Source organism: Xenopus tropicalis, chromosome 8, assembly GCF_000004195.4.
Source record: "Xenopus tropicalis strain Nigerian chromosome 8, UCB_Xtro_10.0, whole genome shotgun sequence".
NCBI lineage: Eukaryota > Metazoa > Chordata > Amphibia > Anura > Pipidae > Xenopus > Xenopus tropicalis.
Window position 1 is genome coordinate 48,950,318 of NC_030684.2, and position 27,226 is coordinate 48,977,543.

Here is a 27,226-nt window from a genome sequence, read left to right on the forward strand (position 1 = left end):
TGTCTACCTGGGATTATATTTTGCAAACCCTGAAATATTCCAATAAAGAGGAGTAGCTTAGTTTATAAGGGTGTTTGACTTGTTTGCATCATCTGAACTCCGCAGCCTATACAAGTGTTTTACTTCGCTTCAGGCCTGGCATAACATATTAAAGTCAATAGGAAAAATGAAGATAAGTCGTGCATAGAAAGCTGTTTGGAAAAGCAGTGTAAAAAAGCAGCATTGGTTCCTGACCAGGTTAGTAACCAATAAGCAAGGCGGTATTTACTGTTCACCTGATCAAAACCAAAGATCTGGTTGTTGCTATTAGTTATTAGACCATGTGCAGACTTTTCCTCTTTTGGCCTATATGTGTTTTGTTAATGCTTTGTGGCACTTTAATTTCATGCTGTTGACCATTGAAAGAACAGGTTGGTTGTGTGAGTTATTGGAAAGTGACATTTTTTAACTGGACATCTGTATAAAATTGAACCACAAATCTATTGGATTCACTTATTCATGTTGCCCCATCCAGGCTATTGTGTCCTCCAGTAAATACTACCTTTAAGAATACTGTACCATTATTAGTTATCAAATTGTTTTCTTTTATTTTTTTCAACAATAAGTTTTCCACCACCCTCTGCCATCTGACCCCATCAACCAATAATCTGGAGATAAATAGGAGAGGGCCTCCCATAGCAACAGTCTTTCATTCAACACACCGCTTAGCTGGTAGGTGGACCTTGGAAAGATAGCTTCTATAACTCCTCTCTGGAAAGCTGCTGAATAAAAAGATAATTCAAAAATCACAACAAAATGAATGACATAGGTGTCATAATTAGTCTTCATCGTACTAAAAGTTTTAGCAGTGAACTGGTTTCAACTAGTGTTTGTAGTACTGTTGGGAAAATGCGATTTGCTAAAGGCCCCCATACACAGGCCGATAGAAGCTGCCGATTCGACAGCTAATCGGCCCGTGTATGGGCAGAAACGAGCGGCCTGGCCGACTGATATCTGGCCTGACATTGGGCAGATATCGATCGGCCAGGTTAGAAAATCCGGTCGGGTCGGGGACCGCATCGGCTCGTTGATGCGGTCCCCGAACCGACTGCCCATGGCCGCAAATATAATGGGCCAAACGATCAAATTATTTTTTTTTAAAGCAACTTCCTACCCGATATCGCCCACCCGTAGCTGGGGATATCGGGTAAAGATCCGCTCGCTTGGCGACATCGCCAAGCGAGCGGATCTTATAGTGTATGGGGACCTTTACAATGCGATCATTGTTGCCCCCTCCTGTGTTTGCATTTGGCCATTTGCAGAGATGGGTCTGTGTGCTTAGGTGTGTTAAGGTGGCCATACGTGTTAAGACCTGCTCATTTGGCGGTTGCCAGATGAGAATCTGCCAAAATGCCCACCTATGGGGCTATTTTGGTCGTTTGGCCCTAGAGAAGGACTCTAATAGTCAGCTTAAATCTTCCATGTATGGGCCACCCCATAGTAGAACACAAAAACTAACAATAACTTTTCCAGCAGTAAAGAAACTTTTTAATTTTTTTTACCAAAAATACAGTGCATTCGCATAGACTACAGGGCATGCAAGGATTAGTTTGGAAGGGGACTCTAAGCATCTACGATACACATTAAAAAAATTTCAATGGTTTTAAATGTGTAAATAATTGCTATTGAAAGCAGTGTCTGTTCCTTTCTAGTTTGTTCGCTTTGCATATAAATTTTTTGAAACTATGTAGCAGAAGCCATCTGATTATCATGCAAGGCTGACACCTACTGATTATGAACAGTGTCTCTCACAGTGCCTGAACACATTACACTATAATTTCCCTTTTATTTTTTCAACTTCGAGTTAGTTTAGCAAATGTTCGATTAATGGACAATGTGCATTGTATCAAAGATTTATTCTAGGTGTCCATACACTTTATTTTTCTCCCCCAAACAACAAATTTTAGTACAATCCGTCAAACTATCCTAAAGTTAGTGGGCGCCGATCAGTCGTACATTTAGTGATTTTTCATCCGTCATCGGTGAGAAAATAGATTGGGCAGGTTTTAAAATTTTCATTGTTTACGATAGCATTTGCCCATCGTCCAAATGTTTGCAGGGCAAAGCGAGTAGTTTTTCTCGCTTCAACTAGACCGACGGTCCACAACCTTTTGAAATAGTTATTTTAGTTGATGAGCAAATCGTTCTTTTAAAGGATCGTTTCAGGATAAGCTTGGTCCTACAATAGGGAAAAAAATTATTTAAAAATAAACGTGTATGGCCAGCTTTAGTGCAGTTTTTAAAAATAGTATCTAGTACATGTGGCTGTCTATTAGTTTGAATAATCGCAGTTCTGTTCTAAAAGTAGCTAGAATCTTCACAGAGTATCAGATATTACAAGCGATCCTCTGCTGCGGGGGTTCAGAAGTTGTAGGACAATAGGACATGGGTTCTTGGCAAAAAATGCCTTGTATGTGAGACCAAAGACTATATATACAGGTCACGCAGGGCCAGACAGATTTCGGGATCCAAATGATCAGGACAACTTTAATTAAAAGAAAAATGTAAGTTGTTAGCATTTTCCTTGAAGTGTACCTTACTCTGGAATTAAAGCTCTAGCACCACAGGTTCTACTGTCTTTGGCATACGGGGGTTAACTGTTCATAAACTCGACTGAATGTTTGTTACCTCTATGGTGTATCATTTTTCTGATAAGCAAGAGAAGACTAGCGCTTTACTCTTAGTTGTTCAAGCTTGCTCTGCTTAGTCCATGTTGCTTGTGCAAGACTTGGCCATGAATGACCCAAGTGAACTGATCTGCCGGCATGTGTAGATGGCTTACCATCCGCATCAATGGGAGACATTGGAATGGATTTTTTTTTGTCTGGTCAGACCAGTTGTTATCCTTGCAGTAACAGTGTTTTGTGAAAGACCCCCTCTTGTGAAGCCCCCCCCCCCCCCCCCCCGCCTTGCATTGATAGTGTAATTGCTAGGGCAAAGGATGGATTGCCTTATTATTTCCCTGTCTGTATAGCCAGCTTTACCTTTTATGTTTAGCATTCAGCCACCTAAGTAGAAAAGGATACAAAAGCATATAGGCATATTTGAGAACTGTCAAGCACCCAAAGCTAAATATAACTACTTCATGTTCTCCTGTGCAAGTATTTATTTCTTAATTATGTGTCCCCTATCAGCCTTTACAATAATGTTTGTTTTTCTTGCCAAGAATTTGGTCAGCCTTTGGATGACCTGTCATTTGTTTCTTTGGTTCGCCTTAGGCTAGAGCTCCACCTTGTGATCTTCTAGAACAGGAATATTTTCAAATCACAATGTAACGGCACTAGAGCAGTCTTAATAAAATTTATATACTGTGTGTGGCAAGCCTTGGCTTTTTTCTTTTTTCTCATGTAAAAACTGTCAGGCATATTTTGGCAGACTGGAGAATTGCACATTGGCTATTGGTGCTTTGTATCGCTGTACAGGTATAGGACCCATTATCCACAAAGCTTGGGACCAAATGTATTCCAGATAAGGGGTCTTTCTGTAATATGGATCTTTCTACCTTAAATCTTCTAAAAAATCAATAAAACATTAATAAGAGCCAATAGGCTTTTTTGCATCCAATTAGGATTCATTATATCTTAGTTGGGATCAATTACAAGGTACTGATTTATTACTACAGAGATAAAGGAAATACATTTTAAAATTCTAAATTATTTGACTGAAATGGAGTCTATGGGAGACAGACTTTCCGTAATTCTGAGCTTTCTGGATTACTGGTTTCCAGATAATTGATCCCGTACGTGTACTTAAATATCCAGAGCACAAAAGCATTGACAATGTTCGATATTTGGAATTTAGTAGTCATCAGTGAATCAGCGAATAATAACCTGCAGCTTTTCAGATGCAGTGCTCACTAGTCCTCCTTGACAACACTCCTGCATGGGCATTTGTTCTCTTTTAAATAAATCCGTCTTGTCAACTTCAGAGATATTAGTGCGTGTGTACAAAATATATATTATTATGTTAAAAGTGATAGGTGGCCAAACTTTCTTACATTTGTCTGTGCCCATCACCATTTGTTGTGTGTACTTAAAAAGTTTGTTTAACTGTGAATTTGTGATATTTTGCATTTGTCGCAAATTACTTTTTAAAATTTTTTTTATTGCTTTAGTCATTTTAAAATAATACAGGTATCGGACCCCTTGTTCGGAAACCCATTATCCAGAAAGTTCCGAATTATGAAAAGGCCATCTCCCATAGACTCCATTGTAATCAAATAATTCACATTTTTAAAAATGGTTTCCTTTTTCTCTGTAATAATAAAACAGTACCTTGTACTTGATCCCAACTAAAGTATAATTAATCCTTATTTGAGGCAAAACAATCCTGTTGGGGTTAATTACTGTTTAAATCATTTTTTTAGGAGACTTAAGGTAGGAGATCCAAATTATGTAAAGATCCCTTATCCGGAAAACCCCAGGTCCTGAGCATTCTGGAGAATAGGTCCCATGCCTGTACTGTATAACATTCGCTTTGTGTATACTTTGTTGCGCGGTATACAAAAAGTTAGGAAGGGGTCATACAACAGGGGAAAGGGATAGGGGAAGTACAGTGCTCTCTAGGTCCAACTGTACTAATCATATAATTCTACTGTTACAGTGCAGTCACCATAGGAGTAGCAATCAATATGATAAGCTTATTAAAGAGAGGTCCTACTCATTGTAGTTCAAGAGGAGAGAATGCCTCTATTCAGTTGTCCCATATATTGGTATACGGTTTCGTTTGGTTGTCTATTTGGTATTTGAACAGTTTGTTGGTGTGCATATATTTAATTTTACACAACACTTTAATAATTGATAATGTGTTTACCCTTGGCTGCAACATGTATCTTTCGCTGTGCTGGGTTGTTTAAAGCATGTAACTTGACTTCTAAGAGTATAACCTTAAATAGAGAAATAGACGTTTATGAGAGAATGATAACTATTTTTGTCTATGGTTCTTGTTCACCATATGTGCAACTATAGTGATATCCTGTATTGTGGTTGGCACCGTAATTTTCATAAAGGTGCCAATAGAAAAGCTTTCACGTGTGTTTTTTTGTTTTGTTGTTCATTTTGCATTAATCGTTAAGCATAATTTATGCTAACTTTTTTTACTTGTAGATCCACAAGGGACTGACAGTATTTTTTACTTCAGTTGGAAGGTTTATGAACCAACAATTCCAAGGGTGTTGGGTTTCCAAAAGATGATAAAGAAATGATAGCCGCTCCAGAAATACAAGCTGACTTCGGTCTCCTCCAGTAAGTTTGTGTTAATATTGATTCTTTTCAAGTTGTTTTGGTATTTTGGGGTTTTACTTCTATTTTGGATCAGATTTTACACAGTGCCATATTTAATATTTTAAGAATGATTTGAATATTGATGGCTGAATGATTTAAGAATGATTAAAAATTTTTAATCATATGCTTAAATGCTAACACATAACTTTCCATTTCATACAATTCCAATTTTATAATGTCCTTAGGCTAATGCCACAATTAGCGTATGGCGTACATTTTCGGCAAGCCGAAAATATACGCTTGACGAAAATGGTGCCATACTCTCCTTCCTGTGCCTGCACCCGAATGAATGGAATGCCCGAAGATATGAAGTCTCACTTTTTTGTCGGATATCTGCTACATGTGCCTGCACCCAAGCGTATTCCATTCATTCGGGTGCAGGCACAGGTACAAGCGCATGGCGTTATTTTCGGCAACCATTTTCGGCTTGCCGATAATACGCCTGTGTGGCATTAGCCTTGGCCAAGTGAAAGTATCTGCTCAAATAGAACTTTAATTGTGCCTTTTGAAGAGAATTATGGTAAAGGTGATGTTAAGGAAAAAGTAAAGTTAGTCTGAATTTTGTGGAAATACACTATTAATTGTGGGTAAATTAATTAAAACAACTGCAAAGTAAAGGTGGTCATACATGGGAAGATTCACTTGTTCGGCGAGATCGCCAAGCGAGTGGCTCTTCTCCCGATATGTCCACCTTAGGCTAATGCCAGACGAGGCGTAGGGCTGAAATTTTTGGCAAGCGGATAAACGCTTGCCGAAAATTCAGCCCTACGCCTCCTACTTGTGCCTGCACCCGAGCGTATCCCATTCATTCGGGTACAGGCACAAGTAGCAGGTGTAGGGCTGATTTTTCGGAAAGCGTTTTTCCGCTTGCCGAAAATATCAGCCCTACGCCGCGTGTGGCATCAGCCTAAAGGTGGCTGATAATGGGCTAATTCTATCTTTTGGCCTAGGGCATACATCGGCGGGCATAGGCACCGTCCGATCAGGGACCACACCAAGTATACTTGGGAACTCTTTTCACATATAGACAGAACTCTTACAGAAAATCCACTTTTCAGTATTTTACACATTTTATCATTCACTAATTGATGTCAGCAAAAGAACTAACTTTTCTTTAACAAAATAACTCATCCTGTTAATTTAGTACAGGTATGGGATCTGTTATGCTAGGTATCTGGGAATTTCTGGATACAGTATATTTCCATAATTTGGAACACCATACCTTAAGGCTAATGCCTTACGATGGGTTGACAAGTTTTTGTTTACATTTTCACTATATAATTAGATGCATTTGTTTCCTCTTATACCAGACCTCTGGATCCCTCCCTCCATGATATGGGTCCACTTTCCTGCAATGCTACACCAAGGTATGTCCTTCAAATAATTGTTTTGACTCACAATAGCAGCGGAATTGTCAGTGCTGCTATTATCTGATGGAATAAATGTGAGCTCAAATTAGAAAGCAATTAATTTTTATTTTTAGAATGTGGGGCAATCATTACTGAACATTAACTTTATGGTTCTTAGTCAAAATGTATATTAAAAAGGTATTTCGCTTATGATGTCACTTGATCTCAGTTGTTCTATGTTAGCACCTTTTTGTCTTGGCTCTTGCTTTTCTAGTATTTGACTGAATTGCATGATAATTAGTGAGAATCGTTACTTGAGTTCACAGTCCATCATGAATCTGTAGAGGGAAAACTTGCTTACTAATTCACTGTAAAGTGACAATACTCGACCAGACCTTCAAGATAGTAACTGATTGACATGTAGGCGATTCTATAGGATTTGCTACATACAGGGATGACAGGGCAGGCAGAGCAGGGCAGAAGACAGGGCCATGCAAGTAACCAATCAGGACCACTCCTAAGATGCACAATACTAATGTAGTACAAGGGGCTTACAGTCTGAGGTGTGAAAAATGCAGGGGCTTACAGGTTTGTACCATGCAGTGTCTTACAGTCTGGGGACAGTTAAAGGTGGGCAAGCTAACATAACCCACACTTTGTTTTTTTAAGTGCCCTCTGCAAGTGCTAGGCCACTCACACTAGGATAGGTTCCTCAAGTTTATAGGTGCTTTTCTGTACATTTTCCTTTCTCCTAACTTCATTATTAAGATTATTTTTAAGGCAGGGGCAGATTATCTGGCTTTCCTGCAGGGAATAATTTAAATTTCTGGAAATGTGTGACCATTTGTTTTCTTGTCAGCTTATATTATGGCCTGCTGTGGAGCAGAGTTAAATCTTCCTACTTGCTCTGGCAGGCAAAACGTCTTTGTTACCTGTAAGAATTCATTTCATTGTGGCATTGTGCAGTCTGCTGTCCTGTTAAACTAATTGGCAGATGTACTAAAGTTCACTAAATAAATATGCCCTTAGGTGTGCCATAGGCCTAACACACCTCGCCACTGTTTTCTTACTACGGGGTAGGCAACTATAATTTTTTTAGGCTACTACAAATATGTATGGTAAGACACAATTGGTGGTTAGGGTGAAGTTAAATGGGCACTCTATGCTACCCATGCACATTCCTGCCCCCTTCCTGTGCACAAACATGCACACATGTGCTGAGTGGGAGTGGGAATCATTTTCAAAGTGTTTACTAAAGTGATTACTAAATACATACATACATACATACAAACAGCACTTATTTTTATGATACCAGAGAAAAGGAATTTTCAGTGCCTTAAATTAAATAACAAAATGAACAACATGTTTCATCTATTGTGGTTATTGGCACACCATCCATTCCTATGGTTATTGGCACACCATCCATTCCTTAACTGGAATGTATGCTGGTACTTAAAATTAGGTTACAAGATCATTTAGATTCAGGGATGCTTATAATAAATACACTTGCAGTGTTCACTGATTGCAATGGATGTAACTGCAATAGGTGCAGCTTGATTTCGTGTGTCTTAATGTTTATGTATCCCCCCCAGTAACTGAAAAATGAAAACCATGTTATACATAAATAGGTAATGTCTGTCCAGGAACTACAAATAAATTATTCCTCAGTCAGTTTTAGAAAAGTGTTTTTTTATCCCATTTGTGTCTAGAAACTCTAAAATAGCTTTTGACCTTTTTATTAGCACTTAAGTGTACGAAACATTGCATGTTAAATTCTAAATATCAGGGGCAATTCTTCCTGTTTCCTGAGCACAGTTGCTCTCTCTGCACTAGGAGATTTGATTTTTTGATTTTGAAACTGGAATTTCAGCTCTTAAAGGAGAACTAAACTAAAGCTGAACTAAAGAAATACATTCAAAGAAGAACCCCGCACAATAGTTCACTGGGTGGACATTGTGTAGTTTAGTAGAGGTTATTTTGTTTAATTTTACACAACACAATTAATTTTACACAACACAATTTATTGGTACACCTGTAATAAAATCAAGCTTTATTTTTAACCATTAAAATCTGTACATTATAATATAGAAAAACGTAAGGAAGTTTAAAAATAAAACCCTTTTGTACCTATTTATCAATTCGGCTCTTGCAGACCTCAGTGAATACTTTCACTGTAAACTGATATAATGTTACATTACTTAGTTGCTAATTCCACACAAAGTAGCTAACCAGAACTAGCTACATTATACTTACCTTGTACCTCTTGTAAATTCATGTTGCGAAAATTTGATTGGCTATAATAGTCTCCCAAGCTACCCCTATCTGCAACCAAGGTAATTGCTACTTTTAAAAGAGGTAACAGCGTATGCAATTAGCAATGTAGTAACACGCTGCCTCTCAGGAAAAGGAGTAACTGAGGTTTGTGAAATTGGTTACAATCAAACAAATTTCACCTGCAGCTAAGATAAACTGTTACATAAAAAGTGCCTATAATGTGTGGAATTAGCAACTAAGTAATGTAACATTATATCAGTTTACAGTGAAAGTATTCACTGAGGTCTGCAAAAACCGAATTGATAGGTACAAAAGGGTTTTATTTTTAAACTTCCTTATTTTTCTGTATTTTAATGTACATATTTTAGTGGTTGAAATAAAGCTTGATTTTATTACAGGTGTGCCAATAAATTGAGTTCTATAAAAATGAAAGGATATAACTAAAGAAATAGGCTACAAATGTTGTACATTATGTTTTGGGCTTCCAAGGCAACCACAACCCTTTAACAGGGAAGGTCTTTGCCTCCAGTAGCCCCCCATATTCTTTTCTGCTGATTCACTGCGCATGCTCTGTGCTGCTGTCAGTAACTGAACTTGGGGACAGACGCACGACATACTGTATTTATAGAATATAAATGTCACAGTATAAAGCTATTTAGTTATTCATTTGGATTTGGATAACATGGCAGCTCTGGAACTGTCCCAAACAGAATCTAAGATGGGGAGCTTCTGTGACAATTGTAAAGACCTATATCATTACTGCTATAGAGATGCTGAAACTTTTGGCTAGTGCGGTCAGTTTATTATATAAAATATAGCATCTCTAGCGCCTTTTAAATGTTACCAGGAGCACGTTTTACCCTTAGATTAGGTTAGTTTGCTGTATTTTATCACCATGAATTCATATTTCACAAGAAGCCCAGTCCCTTCTGATGAAATGCAGACTACAGCATAATGCCACCACTATTACTATATTTTGCAGTAGGTATGTGTCTGCTGTATCAAGAGCTCTGCATACTGCTTTTATTTTTTTTCATTATGTGTTTTTTCAACTTAAAACCATGCCAGAGGAAAGGAATTGTCAGTGCTTTAAATAAAACAACACAATGAACAACTTTTCATTTATTCAATACAATGAGCAAATTGTTAAAGGGTCTGAATAGTTTTCCAAGGCACCATGCATAAATTCTCATGTAACATGTTTTTATACCAACTGCGATGGTAATGCTCCAAACTAATCTTTCAACAGATTTTCTTTATGTTTACTGCAACAGCACATAATGGTGATCAAATCACAGCTAACTTTGCACATCATATATTAATTCAGTGAATAGAGCCTGTGCTGAACATACTTTTTGCCTATTTTAATTAGGAAATATCTACATATTCTGTGATTTTGTGAACTAAGCGTTCAACGTCTATAAATGAAAGCAATACTGTCATAGGAAAATGGTCCCCCCCCCCCCCAAAATCTGTTTTTTAAAAGAGCAAACAAATTTTTATATTTAATTTGAAAAATTTTACATCTTACTTAGTTATTATGCTTGGTTTTCAGACATTGACGCTAATTATCAGTGATTTAGACAATGATATTCTTAACCGTTTCACTGCCAGCCGTTTTGGACAAAGTGGAACTTCTACTGCCAGACAGTTTTTGAACATTTCGCACTGTTTGACTTTAGGGGCCTTTCCTCGGGGGACTTTTAGTTTACCCAGGAAAACAATATATTGTTTTTTTCAGGACAACCTAAGCTTTTAAAATATGGTAGAATTTTTGTGTAATTCCAATTTTGTAACAAGATATAGGCTTCTAAATGTCTAAAAAATGAATAAAAATATTTTCCATAATATAAACACATATACCAGAAACAAAAAATATTTTATGCATGAAAATACACCAGATTTGGAAAGTCCCATGTCTCCTGAACGTGCCAATACCAAATATATATAGTTTTATGGAGATTTCTCACTTGTATAGGTCAAAACCCTCCAGCTGTAAACTACCAAATTTCCAAAGCACTGCTCCAGAAAGCTGCATACTTTAGATTTTAAGGCCCAAAATTCCGCTAACAGAAAGTTCATCCCAGAAAATTTTACATTTTTAGAAAGAACAGATTCTGGAGAATCCAGAATAGGCACAACTGTCTGTCTACTCCAAACTATCAAGTCACAATGCTTTCCTAAAATTTGTAACATTTTTTAAAAATCGCTTCAAAGCTTCCAGTCTATAGTATCTTAACTCCTAAAGGTCATAAAGTAACCAAATAAAACACCCTAAATATGAACGCCAGGGGCCCACTGAACAGTTTGATGCCCAATATGTATAGGTTTACCTAAGAATGTGGCATGTAGGGGCCCCAATGTGAACATACCCCCATATGATCTATCATTTCTGTCATTTCAGCTTCTGCAAAATCAACACATTTACATCATTATATGTGGGATAATGCTAGTAAAAAGTTCATTCACCCCAGAAAGTCATATATTTTTGGAAATTACACATTCCCCCGAATCTAAAATGGGTACCCATGTCTTTCTACATCCAAAGTACCAAGCTGCAAAGCTTTCCTAAAGTTGGCAATTTTGATAACATTTCCAAAAATCCACTCAAAGCTTCCAGTTTCCAGCATCTTATCTCCCTCATAGCATTAGGTACCAAGATAAAACACCCTAAATATGAACGCCAGGGGCCCACTGAACAGTTTGATACACAATATGTATAGGTTTACCTAAGAATGTGGCATGTAGGGGCCCCAATGTGAACATACCCCCATATGATCTATCATTTCTGTCATTTCAGTTTCTGCAAAATCAACACATTTACATCATTATATGTGGGATAATGCTAGTAAAAAGTACGCTCACCCCAGAAAGTCATATATATTTTTGGAAAGTACACATTCCCCCGAATCTAAAATGGGTACCCATGTCTTTCTACTCCAAAGTACCAAGCCATAAAGCTTTCATAAGTTTGACGATTTTTATGGCATTTCCAAAAATCACCTCAAAACTTCAACTATGCAGCATACAGGTCATTAGGTACCAATACAAACCTCCCTAAATATGAACCCCAGAGGTCTACTGAACAGTTTGATGCCCACTGTACATAGGTTTATCAAAGCACATGGCACTTAGAGACCCCCAAATATACCTTGTGCACACTAATTTCATGGCTTATCTTTACCTAATTCATAAACACACGGCAGTTTTATGAGGGGTAGAAGCTGCAGAAATGTAGGGTGATATATTTTTGGAAAGTACACATTCTGACAAATCCAACAAGGGTAAAGCGTCCTTTCTACACCAAAGTACCGATCTGCAAAGCTTTCCTAAAGTTAGTGGTTTTTATAACATTTCAGAAAATCGCATAAAAATGTTGCAGTTTGCTGTATTTATCTCACACAATTTCTTGCGTACAAAGGCAAGTCACCCCAAATAGGAACACCAGAGGTCTACTGAACAGTTTGATGCCCAATATGCATAGATATACCAAAGTCTGCGGTGTGTACTGACCCTAAAATGAAAATAGCGCATAAGGATTTCTCGCCTGCCAACTCAGCTTTTGCACACAGAGCCCCCTGTCAGTGTATTATGTGCAGTAAACCCTCCCTAACTATACACAGACCCTCACAAAACCATATATTTTTGGAAAGTACACATTCTGATGAATTCAAAATAGGTAAAGTTATTGTTGTACACCAAAGTTACACATGGCAAAGCTACGCTAAAAACAGGTCAGGAATACTAATATAGGGATAAAAATGCAATAAAACCACAAAAATTGTGCAAATCAATGAAACAACAAAATAAGTCACATGACAGTGTAATTAGTGGTTAGAATATCTGATCCAATAGTCACGCTGTCAAAATAAACAGTTTTTGGGGGAAATAAAAAAAAAAAAGAAGTTAAATGAAAAAAAAAAAAAAACATTTTAAAAAGTTTTTGAGAGTTTGTGTATACATGTGCACATGTAAAAGTTGTGTGACGGTGTGTATATGAGTGAGTGTATATGAGTGAGTGTATATGAGTGTATATGAGTGTGCAAAGTGGAAAAAACAAAAACAAACCTGTGCTAAATTGTGTTGTATGTGTGTATAAATAAAAATAAACTCACACTTACCTGTCCTGAAGGTCAGATCGATTCCCTGCTCCAACAATCTTGCAGCCGTTGGGAGGAAGTAGGTGGGAGGCGGCTCAGGGGGGAAGCAGGAAGCAGTACAAGCAGCAGATGCGATGCGATCGCATCTGCTGCTTGTAGGATGGTCCTGCGACAATCGCATCGCAGGACCATCCCCCCAACTCCCTCGGCTCCTTGCCGAAGGGGTTGGGGGCACATCTGTCTCTCTGCACCGGCGGTAGTAGTACCTACGGTCTTGGCAGGGAAAGGGTTAAAAGAAAACGAACTGCATTTGGTCTTTATTTTGTATTTTTCTTTTTGGTTTGCTGTTTTGGAAACATAAATTGTTTTTTGGTTGTTAGTCATACTTGCTAACAGTTAGTGAATGGCTTAAATGACAGATTGGAATATGTATAGAATAAAGTTTGAACATAAGCTAGAATGAATTTATAATATTTATACTTTAGGATCAATCTGCCTTTCTGTTGCCAAGCCTGGCAGCTAAGATAATTAATTGGTTCTCTTTGGTTAAAGGGCACTTATTTGCAAAAATGTACTTAAAAAAAATAAATGTATACTATGTGCAGTGATTTTTTTTATTCCGATCTGTATGTTACATACTCATTAGGAATTGTGAGCATAAAAGCTTTGTGTGTAATGTATATGTTTCTGTTTTAGAGAGTCAGACATGCATTTGTCATCGGATACAGACTTCGATGATATTGAAGTAAAAATCACAAAAGGCAAAGGAAAAGTATGCATTTTTTTTAATTTATTTGTTTTTTATTTATTTAACATAAAAAGTGTTTGGGAACCCAACTCAAGGTGATTGCTTTTGTGTTGCCCTAGATCAGGGATCCCCAACCTTTTTTTACCCGTGAGCAACACTCAAATGTAAAAAGAGTTGGGGAGCAACACAAGCATGAAAAATCTTCATGAGGGTACCAAATAAGTGCTGTGATTGGCTATTTGGTAGCTCCTATGTGGCCTGGCAGCCTACAGGATGCTCTGTTTGGCAGTACTTCTGGTTTTTATGCAATCAAAACTTGCCTTCAAGCCAAGAATTTATAAATAAGTACCTGCTTTGAAGCCACTGGGAGCAGCATCCAAGGGGTTGGGGAGCAACATGTTGCTCACAAACCACTGGTTGGGGATCACTGCCCTAGATACACCTGTAACTACATTGTGGTGACTAATACAAAAGTCTTTCAAACTTCTAACTTGAAGAGCCCTGAGCAAATGTTGGGGTTGAGCTAAAAAAGATTAAAAATGTTGACACAAGCTTCAATAAAGTTACCAGTAACAACCAATCAGCATTTCGTTCTGCTCAGTTTACTATATGCAAAAAAATTATAATAAACTTATATGTTCATATGTTCATTTTACTTTGCATATGTTTGAGTTTTGATGAATTGTTTTTATAATTGGTATAAGTACTCATTGTTTTCTTCATGTTCGTTGTAGAAAGGAAAGAAAGGCAACACTGAGAAAGGCAAAGGTGGACTATTAAGACCTGGTGGTCCTAACTGGATGAATGGACATCATCAGCAAAATGGAGTCGAGAATATGATGCTATTCGAGGTGGTAAAAATGGGCAAGAGTGCAATGCAGGTAAAACAAACTACATTCTGTCCCCCATACCCATTTGTTTTTCTGTAGTTAAACAGCATTATACATCTTTAAAGTGCATAAACATAACAATTGCATGTCCATACATAAAAAGTAAGCAGTGCATTTAACCTGCCTCTTTAGTTGTACAAATAAAATATGAAGGTAGTCTTGGGATATATCGCATATTTGCTGATTCAGTGTTGTAGCAAAATATGAGCGTATTCTTGACTTTATTTTCATACAAATGGATTTTATAAATATATATATATTTTTTTTTAAGTCTGTTGTAGATGACTGGATAGAAGCATATAAACACAACAAAGATGTAGCTCTTCTTGACCTTATAAACTTCTTTATTCAGTGTTCAGGATGTAAAGGTAAGGTCAAACATTTATAATGCTTTTTTGTTTCCCAATCTTTCCAGAAGTTTCTTTTATTGTTGAAGCTAAATTGATTTACAGCTTTCAGGCTATGTCTCACTTGAGGTGACAGGTGGATTTCAGCCAAGCAATGATCAAATGTATGGCCTAAATCCCCGTCACAGATAGGTAGATTTCTGTCAAGTAAATGACATCACAGCCAATGTTCCCTCTAAATTCTTCTTGGCTATGTGCACAGAAATAATTCTTTTGTGCACACATTTTAAACTTTTGCACATTTTCAAAAACATTGTGCTCAGATCTTTGTGCACACCACACCAGTTGTGTGCAACTGGCCTCAAAATTTGTGCACGCACACACACCTTAAAGGAAACCTTGATCACAGCCACATTTGGGTGGGAATAGGTCCCCTGTGCCACTGGCCTTAAGGGTAGCTTTCAGCACAAATGTATTCTTCTTGCAGACCTTGGATTTTGTAATTGTGTGCAATATCGACTAATTACATGTAAACATTATACATTTTGACTTACAGGTGTTGTCTCTGGTGACATGTTTCGCCATATGCAGAATTCAGAAATAATTAGAAGAATGACAGAAGAGTTTGATGAGGTATTTACATCTTTTCTGATATGTAACTTTTTCCTAAAATTTTCCCAGAGATAGCAATAGTTTAACGTTTTTGGGCTACTTGAGAGATTTCTGCATTTTCTGTACTAGGTTCACTATGGACAGACCAAAACTGGTCAAGTTACCAAGTAACAAGTGGATCACTGCTGATTTGGTCAGGGCATTTCAGGCTGATCTAATGGTTCCATCTTCAGGCAATAATCAGATTGTGAAAGGGGCTTTTCACTCGTATTCATTATCCACTGTGCAAGTGCAGCTGACCGTTTTCCTATGGGAATGATTTTTTTCTGACATAGTCCAAATAACATTGGCTGTGAATTCTGCATTGGTACCATTACTTAAGTAGCTTTTGTGCAGCTACTTGGCAGGGCCTGAAAGTAAGGCAGTTCTTATAATCCTAGCCGTTTTGATTCAATGGTACTGGGTCTGTTTAGCGTAAAATGCCTATAGTAGATTTATGGTTTTTTAATTTAAGAAACAACAATTCTGCATGTGACTGCTGAATATCACACCATGGAGCTGATTTGCCACAGAGCCTTTATGGCACTGGCTCACTGTTTACTATGTAGATAACATGAAGGTTTAAAGGACAATCAAGTAGTATTCCTCCTCATCTAAAGCTGGCCATACACGGGCAGATCCGCTCGCTTGGTGATGTCACCAAGCGAGCGGATCTTCACCCGATATCCCCACCTACGGGTGGGCGATATCGGGTAGCAGATCAGATTACATTTGTGGCCATGGGGCAGTCGGTTCGGGGACTGCATCAACGAGCCGATGCGGTCCCCGATCCAACTGAATTTTCTAACCTGGCCGATCGACATCTGGCCAATTTCAGGCCAGATATCGGTCGTCCAGCCCGCTCGTTTCTGCCCCTACACGGGCAGATAAGCTGCCGAGTCGGTCCAAGGGACCGATATCGGCAGCTTCTATCGGCCCGTGTATGGGGGCCTTAATTTACTTGGCCCCCTCCCTCAGGAATTGATTTAGGCTCTTGGCTTCCCTGAGCATGCACAGTTCTTCTCAACTCAGGTTACTAAATACACCCTTCAGTCTAAGTCAGAGATGGCACTGCTTGTTTCCATAGAAACTTTGCTGGAGAAAGATGTTTTGTTCTCCTAACCACCTTCTTGAGCTCAATTTAACCATTCTAGGGCACAGTCCAAGCAGGACTTTTAAGGTTCTGCCTGTGTAAGCCTGCATTCTTCATTGCATGTACTGTACAGCACACGTGCTGTTTGCAGATACAGATGTCTCTGAAGATGTGTGAGAGGGAAAATAGCCGCCGGGTGAAAGCTGCTATTTGTTTTAGGAAAATGTGATGGTGCTGAAGAACCAAGGGAATATAGGCAGCGCAAATGATGCGGTTTGGGTGTGGGAGATGTGCTCCACGTATACATGGTAGGAAAATGTAGCATTTACATGTCCTTTAAAATATTTTGTTTCTTTTGCTTGCAGGATAGTGGAGATTACCCACTTACAATGGCAGGTCCCCAGTGGAAGAAATTTAAATTCAGTTTCTGTGAATTCATCGGAGTATTGGTCCGCCAATGTCAGTACAGCATAATATATGATGAATATATGATGGATACAGTTATATCTCTTCTTACGGGACTTTCTGATTCGCAAGTTCGAGCATTTCGTCATACAAGTACATTAGCAGGTCTGTGACTTCCTCTTTGCATTTAGAAAAGCACTGTTTGTTTTGTATGAATATTTATGTAAAACTTATGAGTAGGTTACTTTGCTTCTGATTAAATTGATCATATTGTGTGTGGAGCACATTACTTAGTATATGTAATCTTTCATATCCGTTCACTGACACTAAAGCTTACAGTCTAACTTAATCATAAGTTGTTCTCTGTGGTAACTGTGTATTTAAAGTGTTATCCAAAACACAGTTAAATGTTTTCTTTTGTCTTCTGGCCTAGTTCAGGAATTATTCTTAATAAACTTGGCTAGTGGGGAAGTGAGTTCTTATGCATTCTTATGGGAGGGGGGGCAGGAGAAGGGAGAGAGGAGAGAACTAAGCAGACTTAAGCCCCAAACCTGAAGGAACCCTAAAAGAAGTCTGATACTGAAGAACATGTTCCCAAAAAAGGAGACAAGAAATCCTGTTTCTTTTGATAGAGGACTCATAAAGCTTACTTAGTTTTTACATGTAGCAATAGATGTTACATGTAGCAATATTTGGCTCATATTGGTTGCCTAATAGCTTTTCATTTTTTATGTTTTGCAGCTATGAAGCTAATGACAGCTTTGGTAAACGTGGCACTTAATCTAAGCATTAACATGGACAATACGCAAAGACAGTATGAGGCAGAAAGAAACAAGATGATTGGGAAACGAGCCAACGACAGACTGGAACTTTTATTACAGAAGCGAAAGGAGGTCTGAATCTTATATGTTAATATATCATTCTTGCTACTGTACCTTTAAACTTATTTGTAATAGAGCCTTTGCTACTTTTGTAATGGGAAGAAAATTGTGCACAAAAAAGTACTTAAATAACCTATGTGGGCTCTTATAACCCTGCTTTAATAAACACACACACACACACACACTAGTGTATTGCAACGTTCAGATGTTGATGTTTTTTTTTGTTTAAATCATTATGGTTATATATCGCAGGCATTGTGTAGATCATGCAGTTTACTGCCATTGTGATCTTTGGTGTTAGGTTGTTAAGCAACTACAAACCCATTCTTGGTTATATATATATATATATATATATATATATATCTCCTGCAAGTTTATTTTTCATTAAACTGAAAAGTTATTTAAGGATACTAAATGTTTTTTTTTCCCCCAATACAGCTGCAAGAAAATCAGGATGAGATAGAAAATATGATGAACGCAATATTTAAAGGCGTGTTTGTACACAGATACAGGTAAGTGGATATTTACTTACTCTCTCTGTTTTGTAGTTAGTTTAATTTAATGCTATATTGTAATTGTTTTTCTTCCAACAGAGATGCTATTGCTGAAATTCGAGCTATATGCATAGAGGAGATAGGAGTATGGATGAAAATGTATAGTGATGCCTTCCTTAATGACAGCTACTTGAAATATGTAGGTTGGACTATGCATGATAAGGTAAGGTTAATTAGTAAAACATCATAGTATGTGGATTGATCTTCCATTTGTATCTGTGTAGATCCATTTGGCATGATGCACCTGCTTTGCTTCCTTTTTTATTGTTTTGTTAGTAACAGCAATGAATGCAAAATCTGTTACACATTATATTGTAGGAGTAATCATTGGGAGGTGTCAGTTGTTACACCCCACCATTGAATATAATTGCTTACCTCAGACTATGGCCATCTTGTCGCCTGTCCCAGGGTTCCCTTGTGGCTGTGCTACCTGTGCACATGTATGTTAGAATAAAAATGAAACTTGTACATTAAAAGACAAATTTTTGCTCATGCATACAGAAAAGTACAGCAGCAAGGATCAGGGGTACAAGAAACAAGATGGTGGACTGCTATTTACAAGAACAGTACCCTGGGCTTTTGTTTATTCCAGCAAAGTAGAGTGCTGGCTTGGGATCAATAAATTTTGTGTCCTTGTTTGAGTAAAGCTTGTTTTCTGGTAAATGCTGCCCTTTAATAAACATAAGAGTTCAGTGTTAGAAGTTCCTCCTGTCAGTCTTAGTTTAAGTGCATCTCATTCTTTAAAAGGTTCTTTTAACAGAGCTGCCCCCTATTTACTTGCATTGAAACTTCCTGGCAAGAGCTACCTCAAGCATTTCAACATGTGTTTATCTGAAAATTTCATATACACTTCAGATTTTTTCCAGAGTTTTTGGTTGCATATCGGTAATTTTATTTTGTAGCATATTCAATTAAGTATGTATATTTTTTTTCAGCAAGGAGAAGTTCGGCTGAAATGCCTTACAGCTTTACAGGGATTGTATCACAACCGTGAGCTTAATTCAAAACTTGAGCTGTTCACAAGTCGGTTTAAGGTATTTTTTTTTATTTTTTTTTTCAAGTATTTGTTTTTTCATCCAATATGTTATTTGCATCATCTGAGTGATAATTTATTTGTTTTTTAGGACCGAATTGTGTCCATGACTCTTGACAAGGAGTATGATGTCGCAGTTCAGGCAATTAAGCTTCTTACTCTTGTTTTACAGTAAGTCTTGTTCAGTTAATGGGTTTCTGGTTTTACTGTACGTGAGATTTAGCTAAAATCAATAAGGCTTTAGGGAGTTCAGTTTCTTTGCTTTTCTTATCCTTAAATTTTGACATAGTAACAGTGTTCTTTTATAACAGAAATAGGTCAGTGAAAAGACTAACTTTTAAAACTGTAAGTACTTATTTGTACATCATTGTCCCAGCTTTAAAAGCTAAAGGGCGATCAAAAAAATATAGGGATGCTGATTTGTTAGGCACTTGCCAGTGTCCAAATTTTTAAGACATGTTCTATGGAGCTAGAGCCCATGGGCTTAATGTACTACACATGTGGCTTACTGAAATCATTCAAGGCATGTCCAGATTTTTTTTTTTTTTTTTTCAAGATCTAAGTGCACTTCTTTCTGATACTGGAATTGTTGTCACTGCCTTTACACTTTGTCCAGCTCCTTTAACAAAAGCCATTCTGCTAAAAATAACAAACTAAAGCCCTAAATGCAGTTAATTTTAAATGTATGAAATTAAAACATTAGCTTCTAATTTGCTCAGATGGTGGCATTGATTAGGGCAGCTGCAAGTGATGCCTGATGAGTTTGAAATCTATAGCTGTATCTTAGCCGCTATTTAATATACCCACAAAATTGATAACCAGGTAACCATTTTTATTACCAAACTTTTATCAAGTCATTTTGTGATGACATTCCAGTCATTTTCTCTTCTTTGCTTCTCAGCAAATCCCTGCTGAATGAACACATTCTCGCAGTCTCGCAGTTTAAAATGCTTGCTAGTACTGTCAGACTGTAAGAATGTATATCATTCTATTACTAAAACGTTGCTTTAAAATTAATCTTCGTTTATTGTAGAAGTAGCGAGGAAGTTCTGACTGCTGAAGATTGTGAAAATGTTTATCATCTGGTTTACTCAGCTCACCGACCTGTGGCTGTTGCAGCTGGAGAATTCCTTTACAAAAAGTAAGTGTGCATTAAAGCAGTATACCCAATTGTTCAAGATTAGTTAAATAGGGCTTGTGCTGTGCATAATTTTTGACTATTCTAATTATTAAAAAAAAACAAACTGTTTATTGTTAAGCTAATATGGGAAACAAAGAAACTGAGGCTACTTTGTTCCATACTTTTCTTGCAAGGAAGATTGCTAGTGCACAGATAAGCAGAAGTCCACTATGCAGGTTTATCTGTAAAGGTGGCCATACACATGGGGCATATTTAAGCTGCCGATTCGAGCCCTTCAGACAGATTCAGCAGCTTATCTGCCTGTGTATGGGGACCCCCGATTGCCCTTACCTGACTGATATCTGGCTGAAAGTTGACCTGGTGTCAGTCGGACAGGTTTGATTTTCCCTCCATCAGCTTCTCTGCCTGTCACTGTAATCTGATGAACGGATGGCTCCAATATCGCCCGCTTTAGGTGGGCATATCGGGGGAAAGATCCACCTGTTTGGCGAGGTAAAGTGCAGAGCTGTCCAACTGGAGGGCCGTATGTGCACAAAATATTCAGTGCGTTTATGGCTGCTCGAAGAGACAACCTATATCACAAAAGGCTGCGTATATCGGTCGACTCATTGATCAAAATTTCTACGTGTATGGCCACCTTATGAACCATTGTTGTGGACAGTATTTATTACTAAAGGCAACTGTTGGCTACTGTACTGATTCTGGAAAACGGTCCGTATAAATAAAGTATATGGGTCTACCCCCTTTTTTTTATAATTCTGTTCCCCATTTTTCCTAATTTTTACAGTTATAGATATTTAGGCTTCATAGTTGTAATGTACTGCTCAAATTATTTTGATCTTTTCTCAGCCAAAGCTCTTCTCATCTACACTGAATTAGTGAAATGCCTCCCCAAGTAGCAGTGCAGCAAATGTAAATAAGACTTTCAGATAAAGGGTAGCCAACTTAACTGCACAACTTCAGTTAATATTTTGCAATAACAACCATGTCACTTTTAGTAATCCAAGGATCTCTAGTATTCCAGCCCTATTGACCTTACAGCCAAGGGTTTGTGCCACAATCGGCTGACACACATAGTCTGCTTAAATTAAGCCTAGACTTATTGTGCACATAGCAGTTTCCAATTGATTCAGTATTGAAGTCTAATAGCCCATCTGGCCTTTATAGAAGATATTCACCATATTTAGTCAGGGATAACCCCTATTTTTCCTTAACATTTAATGCAAATTATCCAAATCAGCCGGTTTCATTTTGCTAGTTGTCAACTAAAGAAATTATTGAAGCTCACCTTAAGGATTGCAAGTTAAAGGGATCTAAATCCAAAAAAATAAATTGATGTAAACTTACTTTTAGTGCTTCTCTGACTACTTTTGAAATTTACATTTATTTTCTCTATTTCATGGTTTCTGAGCTTTAGTAGTTTTAGACTGCTAATACTTTAGCAGAGTCAGGAGCCCTGGATTTATCTGACTATACAGGAAGTGCATTGACTGGGTTGCTGATGCTTCAAACTGCTAAAATCTTTACTTAGCCCCGCCTCTTTATTTTTTCTCTATGGTTGTAGATTAGAATGATTTCTTAGGAATTCTGTTACCTCATTGCCATAAAACTGCGTAGTAGTGCACAGAAATCAACATTTAGGTTGTACCGTAGTAGTAAAATGCCCTGTGACTTATTGTACTTAATTACTGTTTTACCTTCAACGTTTGCCACATTCCACGTATTTCATGTCCTCCTACTGTTGAGAAGTCCTTGTAAGATTTATGCAAGTAATGAACACACTAGTACAGTAAGGGTAAACTTTATATTGTGCTGTACCACAAGCAAAGCAGCCATTATAGACAAACTAAGTATGCTGGGACTCCAGGAAATTTAGGTGACTTGTCCAGTTCACAATGAGTTGTCACAGGGAATTGAACCAGAGTGCCTAACATGAGATCCCACGTAAAAGGCTGATCACTTAACCTTTTGACCAAAATTCTTTTCAGTACCAGGGATTCATACACTAGAATTCTGTTCTTTAATAAATGTTTCCCCCTTTTCAATAGACTTTTTAGTTGTCGAGATCCTGAAGAAGATGGAATCATGAAGCGAAGAGGAAGGCTAAGCCCAAATGCCAACCTTGTCAAGACATTGGTGTTTTTCTTTTTGGAGAGTGAGGTATACTTTCCCTATAATGCTATGTTTTATATGTAAATAAAAGCAGGCAGCATTGCTTCAATGATTCCATTGATGCTACTACAGTTAGAATTTGTTATATATTATACACAACTGTGCATTTTATTCTAGGGACGGTGGAAAGCAGAATGAACCAAAATGTATTTCTGTATGCATAAAAAACACAGGTTTTTCAACATAAAATCACACTTATCACACTCATTTGTTCAACCATTGATAAAACATTAGTTTTAAGTAATACAGGGTGAATGGCTTGATTTAGCTCTGATATTTTTATATTTATTTGCTATAGGCTATTTAATTTCAGTTTGTGAAAATAACCTAATATTTGCTTTTGTCAGTTACATGAACACGCTGCATATCTTGTGGATAGTATGTGGGATTGTGCCACAGAGCTGCTGAAAGACTGGGAGTGTATGAACAGTCTTCTGTTGGATGATCCACTTAATGGAGAAGAGGGTGAGTCTTTTAAAATTCATCATTTCATACGTACTTTTCAGAAAAAGGACTGCATAAGTGGTGGTTTTGTGTAATGAATTGCTAGCTAATGTATGGCTCAGTCTTTTCAATAAACTCACATGGTATAGGTAAGCAGGATTTTCTTCCAAATGTATTTATATTTGTCATCGAAACCACAAAAATATTCTGCTTTTTCTAAAATAAAAAGGTCTGTATATACTGTAGTTACAAGACATGCCCTGCAGTTATGTTTCCTGCTTACTATACTGCAGGACTTAGTATACTGAACTTTAAAGCTCCTGCCTCCACTGCTGGGCTTTATGTACCCCAGAGAAATTAACCAATGACCCAACTGACATGTATTAATTTTTACACTAGCTGCATCAATGGTTTATTACAAATAGGACCATGCAATTTCCTCCTGAAATAGAAGAAAAGTGGCCCAAAATAAATTTTATAAGCGGAATCTTATGTTGCGAAACTGTGTCCAATTAACTTTTTAATAAGTAAAGTTCATGTATTTTGTTGCCTTCTTTACAGCACTTACAGACAGGCAGGAAAGTGCACTAATAGAGATTATGCTCTGCACGATTCGACAAGCTGCTGAATGTCACCCCCCAGTAGGAAGAGGAACCGGAAAAAGGGTGATCCTTTTTGCTTAAATTGTTACAAAACAAGCTACCTTTTTAATGATACCTTTGTTTTCCACTGTCAGTGGATATAACTTTTTGTAATCTTACCCCCGTATTGTTAGGTTCTCACTGCGAAAGAAAAGAAATCACAGATGGATGACAAAACACGCCTTACAGAACTTTTTGCAGTGTCTCTTCCTCAACTATTAGCAAAAGTAAGTCTTTAATCAAAAAAGTGTGGTATATTTTGAGACCTTAAATCTGTACCTTGAAAAATGTTCACCATAAAATCAGCTTTTAGTAAAGAGTAGTTATTAACATTAACAGGAAATTAAAATTTACATTGTTTTGTATCTCTGGTTTTCTAGGGCTTTAGTGACCAAACCCCCTACCCCCACAGTATAGATGCATGCTGTAAAGATGGCCACACACAGGCAGGTTTAAGCTTCTTATTCAGGTCCTTCACACTGATTTGGCAGCTTGTCTGCTTGTGTATGGGGCTCTCAGACAGACCTCCCTGACAGATATCTGGCTAAAAATAGGCCAGATGTTGATCAGGCAGGATTGATTTTTCTGTCGAGGACCACATCCTTGCTCCACCTTCACTGCAATGCAATCAGTCATTTGGCCCTAGGGCCAAACAATTGCATTAGCACAATATTGCCCAACCAAGGTAGGCATATTGGGGGAAAGATTTGTGTATTTGCTGACCTCGCCAAACAAACTAATCTTACCATGTATGGCCACCTTAAAAGCAGGGGTACACGGGGAGATTAGTCACCCGCGACAACGGGTTTTGTTGCAGCACGACTAACTTCCCTGTGTACCCCAGCCCTAAGAATATCAAAGCTAATAAATCAAAAACCTATGACATTTACTTTTATTAGGTTCATTTAAAAAGGAAACCCGCTAAAACAGTTAAAACCTAGAAAGAACATTATAAATTGCAAAAGTGTCTTAGATTTAAGGCAAACATTATTCTTATAATAATAAAAATGTAAAGGGAACAGGTTTTAACTCTTTATTTCTTCCAATAGTATTCTGTTGATGCAGAGAAGGTAACCAATCTGTTGGTGCTACCGCAGTACTTCGATTTGGAAATTTACACAACAGGCCGATTAGAGAAGGTAAACTACCAGTTCTTTTTTTCACCATCAACTATGAAATGGTTGTTGCTCAGTTGGAAATAAAGCACAGTGCTGAATGTGTGGTATTTTTTTTTTTTTTAAGCATTTAGAGGCATTGTTGCGGCAGATACGTAATATAGTAGAAAAGCATACAGACACAGATGTTTTAGAAGCCTGCTCTAAAACATACCATGCGCTCTGCAATGAGGAGTTCACAATCTTTAACAGAGTGGACATTGCAAAGAGTCAGTTAATTGATGAGCTGGCTGATAAGTTCAACAGACTTCTCGAAGACTTTCTGCAAGAGGTATGTTTTCCTATTTCACTAATCAAAATATGAGTTTTCATTTCTGACTCTTTATAAAAAAAAAAAAAAATGTGACACCAAAAATCATTAAGCCAAGATTGACACAAAAATGTGAAGCCATCTGTCTCTAATTAGATATTGTTATAAGTTTGGACCTTCACTAAAAGGTGTTAAAATCTGATCTATATAATTTTTCTAATACATCGCTTGTTATTTGTTTAAAAAGATTTTTGGTGAGAGCAAAACACAAAAGTAGAAAGCAAACAAGAGTCTACCAGCTGAGTAAGTGATGGCACACAACTCAATATAACTAAAATAAACACTGGCAACTCGTATTTAAAAGCTAGTGTTAGTATTTGGTACTGGTAACTTCACAGAATCTAATGTGCTCAAATCTTCTCCTGCTGTTTTCCTACGGTTGTGCAAAGAAGTGTTTTTTTTTTTCTCAGTCAATTTAGTAGCTTCCTGGTTAGAAAGCTACAGCTTGTAAGTAGCTTTGGTTCTATTGAGGATGCACATTTTTAGTTTAGTATATGAAGGAAAAAGTCTAAACTAGTTTTAAAATATTATTAGTGTGCAATATTTCCTTTTCTTAGAGCTTTACAACTTAGAATGTGTCTTTTGAGTTTTTACTGACTTGATCTGGTGTCTTGCATTCCTCGTGTGGCTTCACAGCAGGGGAAGTTGTGCTTAAGTAATTTTGATTGGGCTACTGTCCAGGACAAAAGTAGATTTTTTTTTTTAACAAGATTTGGCTTCATCTGCGGGGTTTGCCACTGCAGGGGAGGGTTGACTCTAGGAAAGGGTTAGTACAGGAATGCAGTCTGGAACTGCTGACATCCCATATAGCTAAATGAAACTGGGTGTCCAGACTGATGCACTGCATGTGCACCCTTTGATGGCCTGTTAATCTAGTTTGCTGGAAAGTAAAATTCTTGGGACTGCAAGCACATGCCAACAAATGAACTGCTGAGGGCAAGGGTTCATGGAGCTGATATACTCTGTTTTTTTTTTTTTGTTTGTTTCTTGGCACTGACAGGCACTGTGTATGCATTTGTACAGTCATACTGTACATTCCGTTCCTTGTTATTGTACTCCGAACTGGATGTGTAACACACAAAGCTACTGGGCTGTTTATCTGCAGCCTGTTATGTCTGTATCTGGATCCACTGCCTTGGCCTGGATGGTGGATTTTGGCACTGAAATTTATGAGTATGCATTTCAGCGCCAAAAACCACTCCGTTTGTCTGCACACAAGCCAACACAGTGTCTCTTGGTGCAGACACCAGAAGACTGCAAATATGAGCAGAGGGGCAGTTTCTAGGGCTGTATCAATACGCAGGCCAAGAAACAGCTCAATGGGGGCATTAGATTAAAACAGGACTAGGCCTGCAACTCCCCTAATGTTTGATTGCAGTGTAATGTCAACAAGGAAGATGACTGGCCTAGTAGTAAACTTTCTAGAAGCTGTACAATTCAAGCTGCAGACTAAATTTTTAAGAAAGTGATCAATTGCAAGCCACAACTGATGGTACACCAAAAACCACTTACCGGTAATTAGCTTTCTAATTTTTACTAGCTTTCTGGAATTTAAGATTTAAAATGTTTAATGTTTAATTTCCACTTTTTCCCATTAGCAGCGCAGCAAGCCTGGATTGCTTGCTTTTTTTCCAAGTGTTATAAATTGATAAATTAATTGAGAAATTGTTCAGCTCCAACCAATCATGCCCTTGGAG

General features: G+C 37.6%; 1 protein-coding gene across 2 annotated transcripts in view; it reads left to right on the forward strand.

The window, feature by feature from the left end:
* The window catches only part of stag2 (stromal antigen 2), a 60,081-nt gene that overhangs the window by 17,789 nt on the left and 15,066 nt on the right, over positions 1 to 27,226 (forward strand). Inside the window, exons 2-20 of one of the 2 annotated variants that reach the window (XM_002931787.5) lie at positions 5,145 to 5,282; positions 6,632 to 6,688; positions 13,741 to 13,816; positions 14,527 to 14,673; positions 14,954 to 15,050; positions 15,586 to 15,662; positions 17,139 to 17,343; positions 17,920 to 18,071; positions 18,498 to 18,571; positions 18,653 to 18,776; positions 19,549 to 19,647; positions 19,738 to 19,817; positions 20,680 to 20,787; positions 22,836 to 22,947; positions 23,307 to 23,424; positions 23,965 to 24,068; positions 24,179 to 24,271; positions 25,094 to 25,183; positions 25,287 to 25,490. In XM_002931787.5, coding sequence (XP_002931833.2) covers positions 5,239 to 5,282; positions 6,632 to 6,688; positions 13,741 to 13,816; positions 14,527 to 14,673; positions 14,954 to 15,050; positions 15,586 to 15,662; positions 17,139 to 17,343; positions 17,920 to 18,071; positions 18,498 to 18,571; positions 18,653 to 18,776; positions 19,549 to 19,647; positions 19,738 to 19,817; positions 20,680 to 20,787; positions 22,836 to 22,947; positions 23,307 to 23,424; positions 23,965 to 24,068; positions 24,179 to 24,271; positions 25,094 to 25,183; positions 25,287 to 25,490 — 2,061 coding nt within the window. In that variant the 5' untranslated portion in view covers positions 5,145 to 5,238. The remainder of the gene's footprint in view (positions 1 to 5,144; positions 5,283 to 6,631; positions 6,689 to 13,740; positions 13,817 to 14,526; positions 14,674 to 14,953; positions 15,051 to 15,585; positions 15,663 to 17,138; positions 17,344 to 17,919; positions 18,072 to 18,497; positions 18,572 to 18,652; positions 18,777 to 19,548; positions 19,648 to 19,737; positions 19,818 to 20,679; positions 20,788 to 22,835; positions 22,948 to 23,306; positions 23,425 to 23,964; positions 24,069 to 24,178; positions 24,272 to 25,093; positions 25,184 to 25,286; positions 25,491 to 27,226) is intronic. The other variant, XM_031892062.1, reaches the window with a different exon arrangement.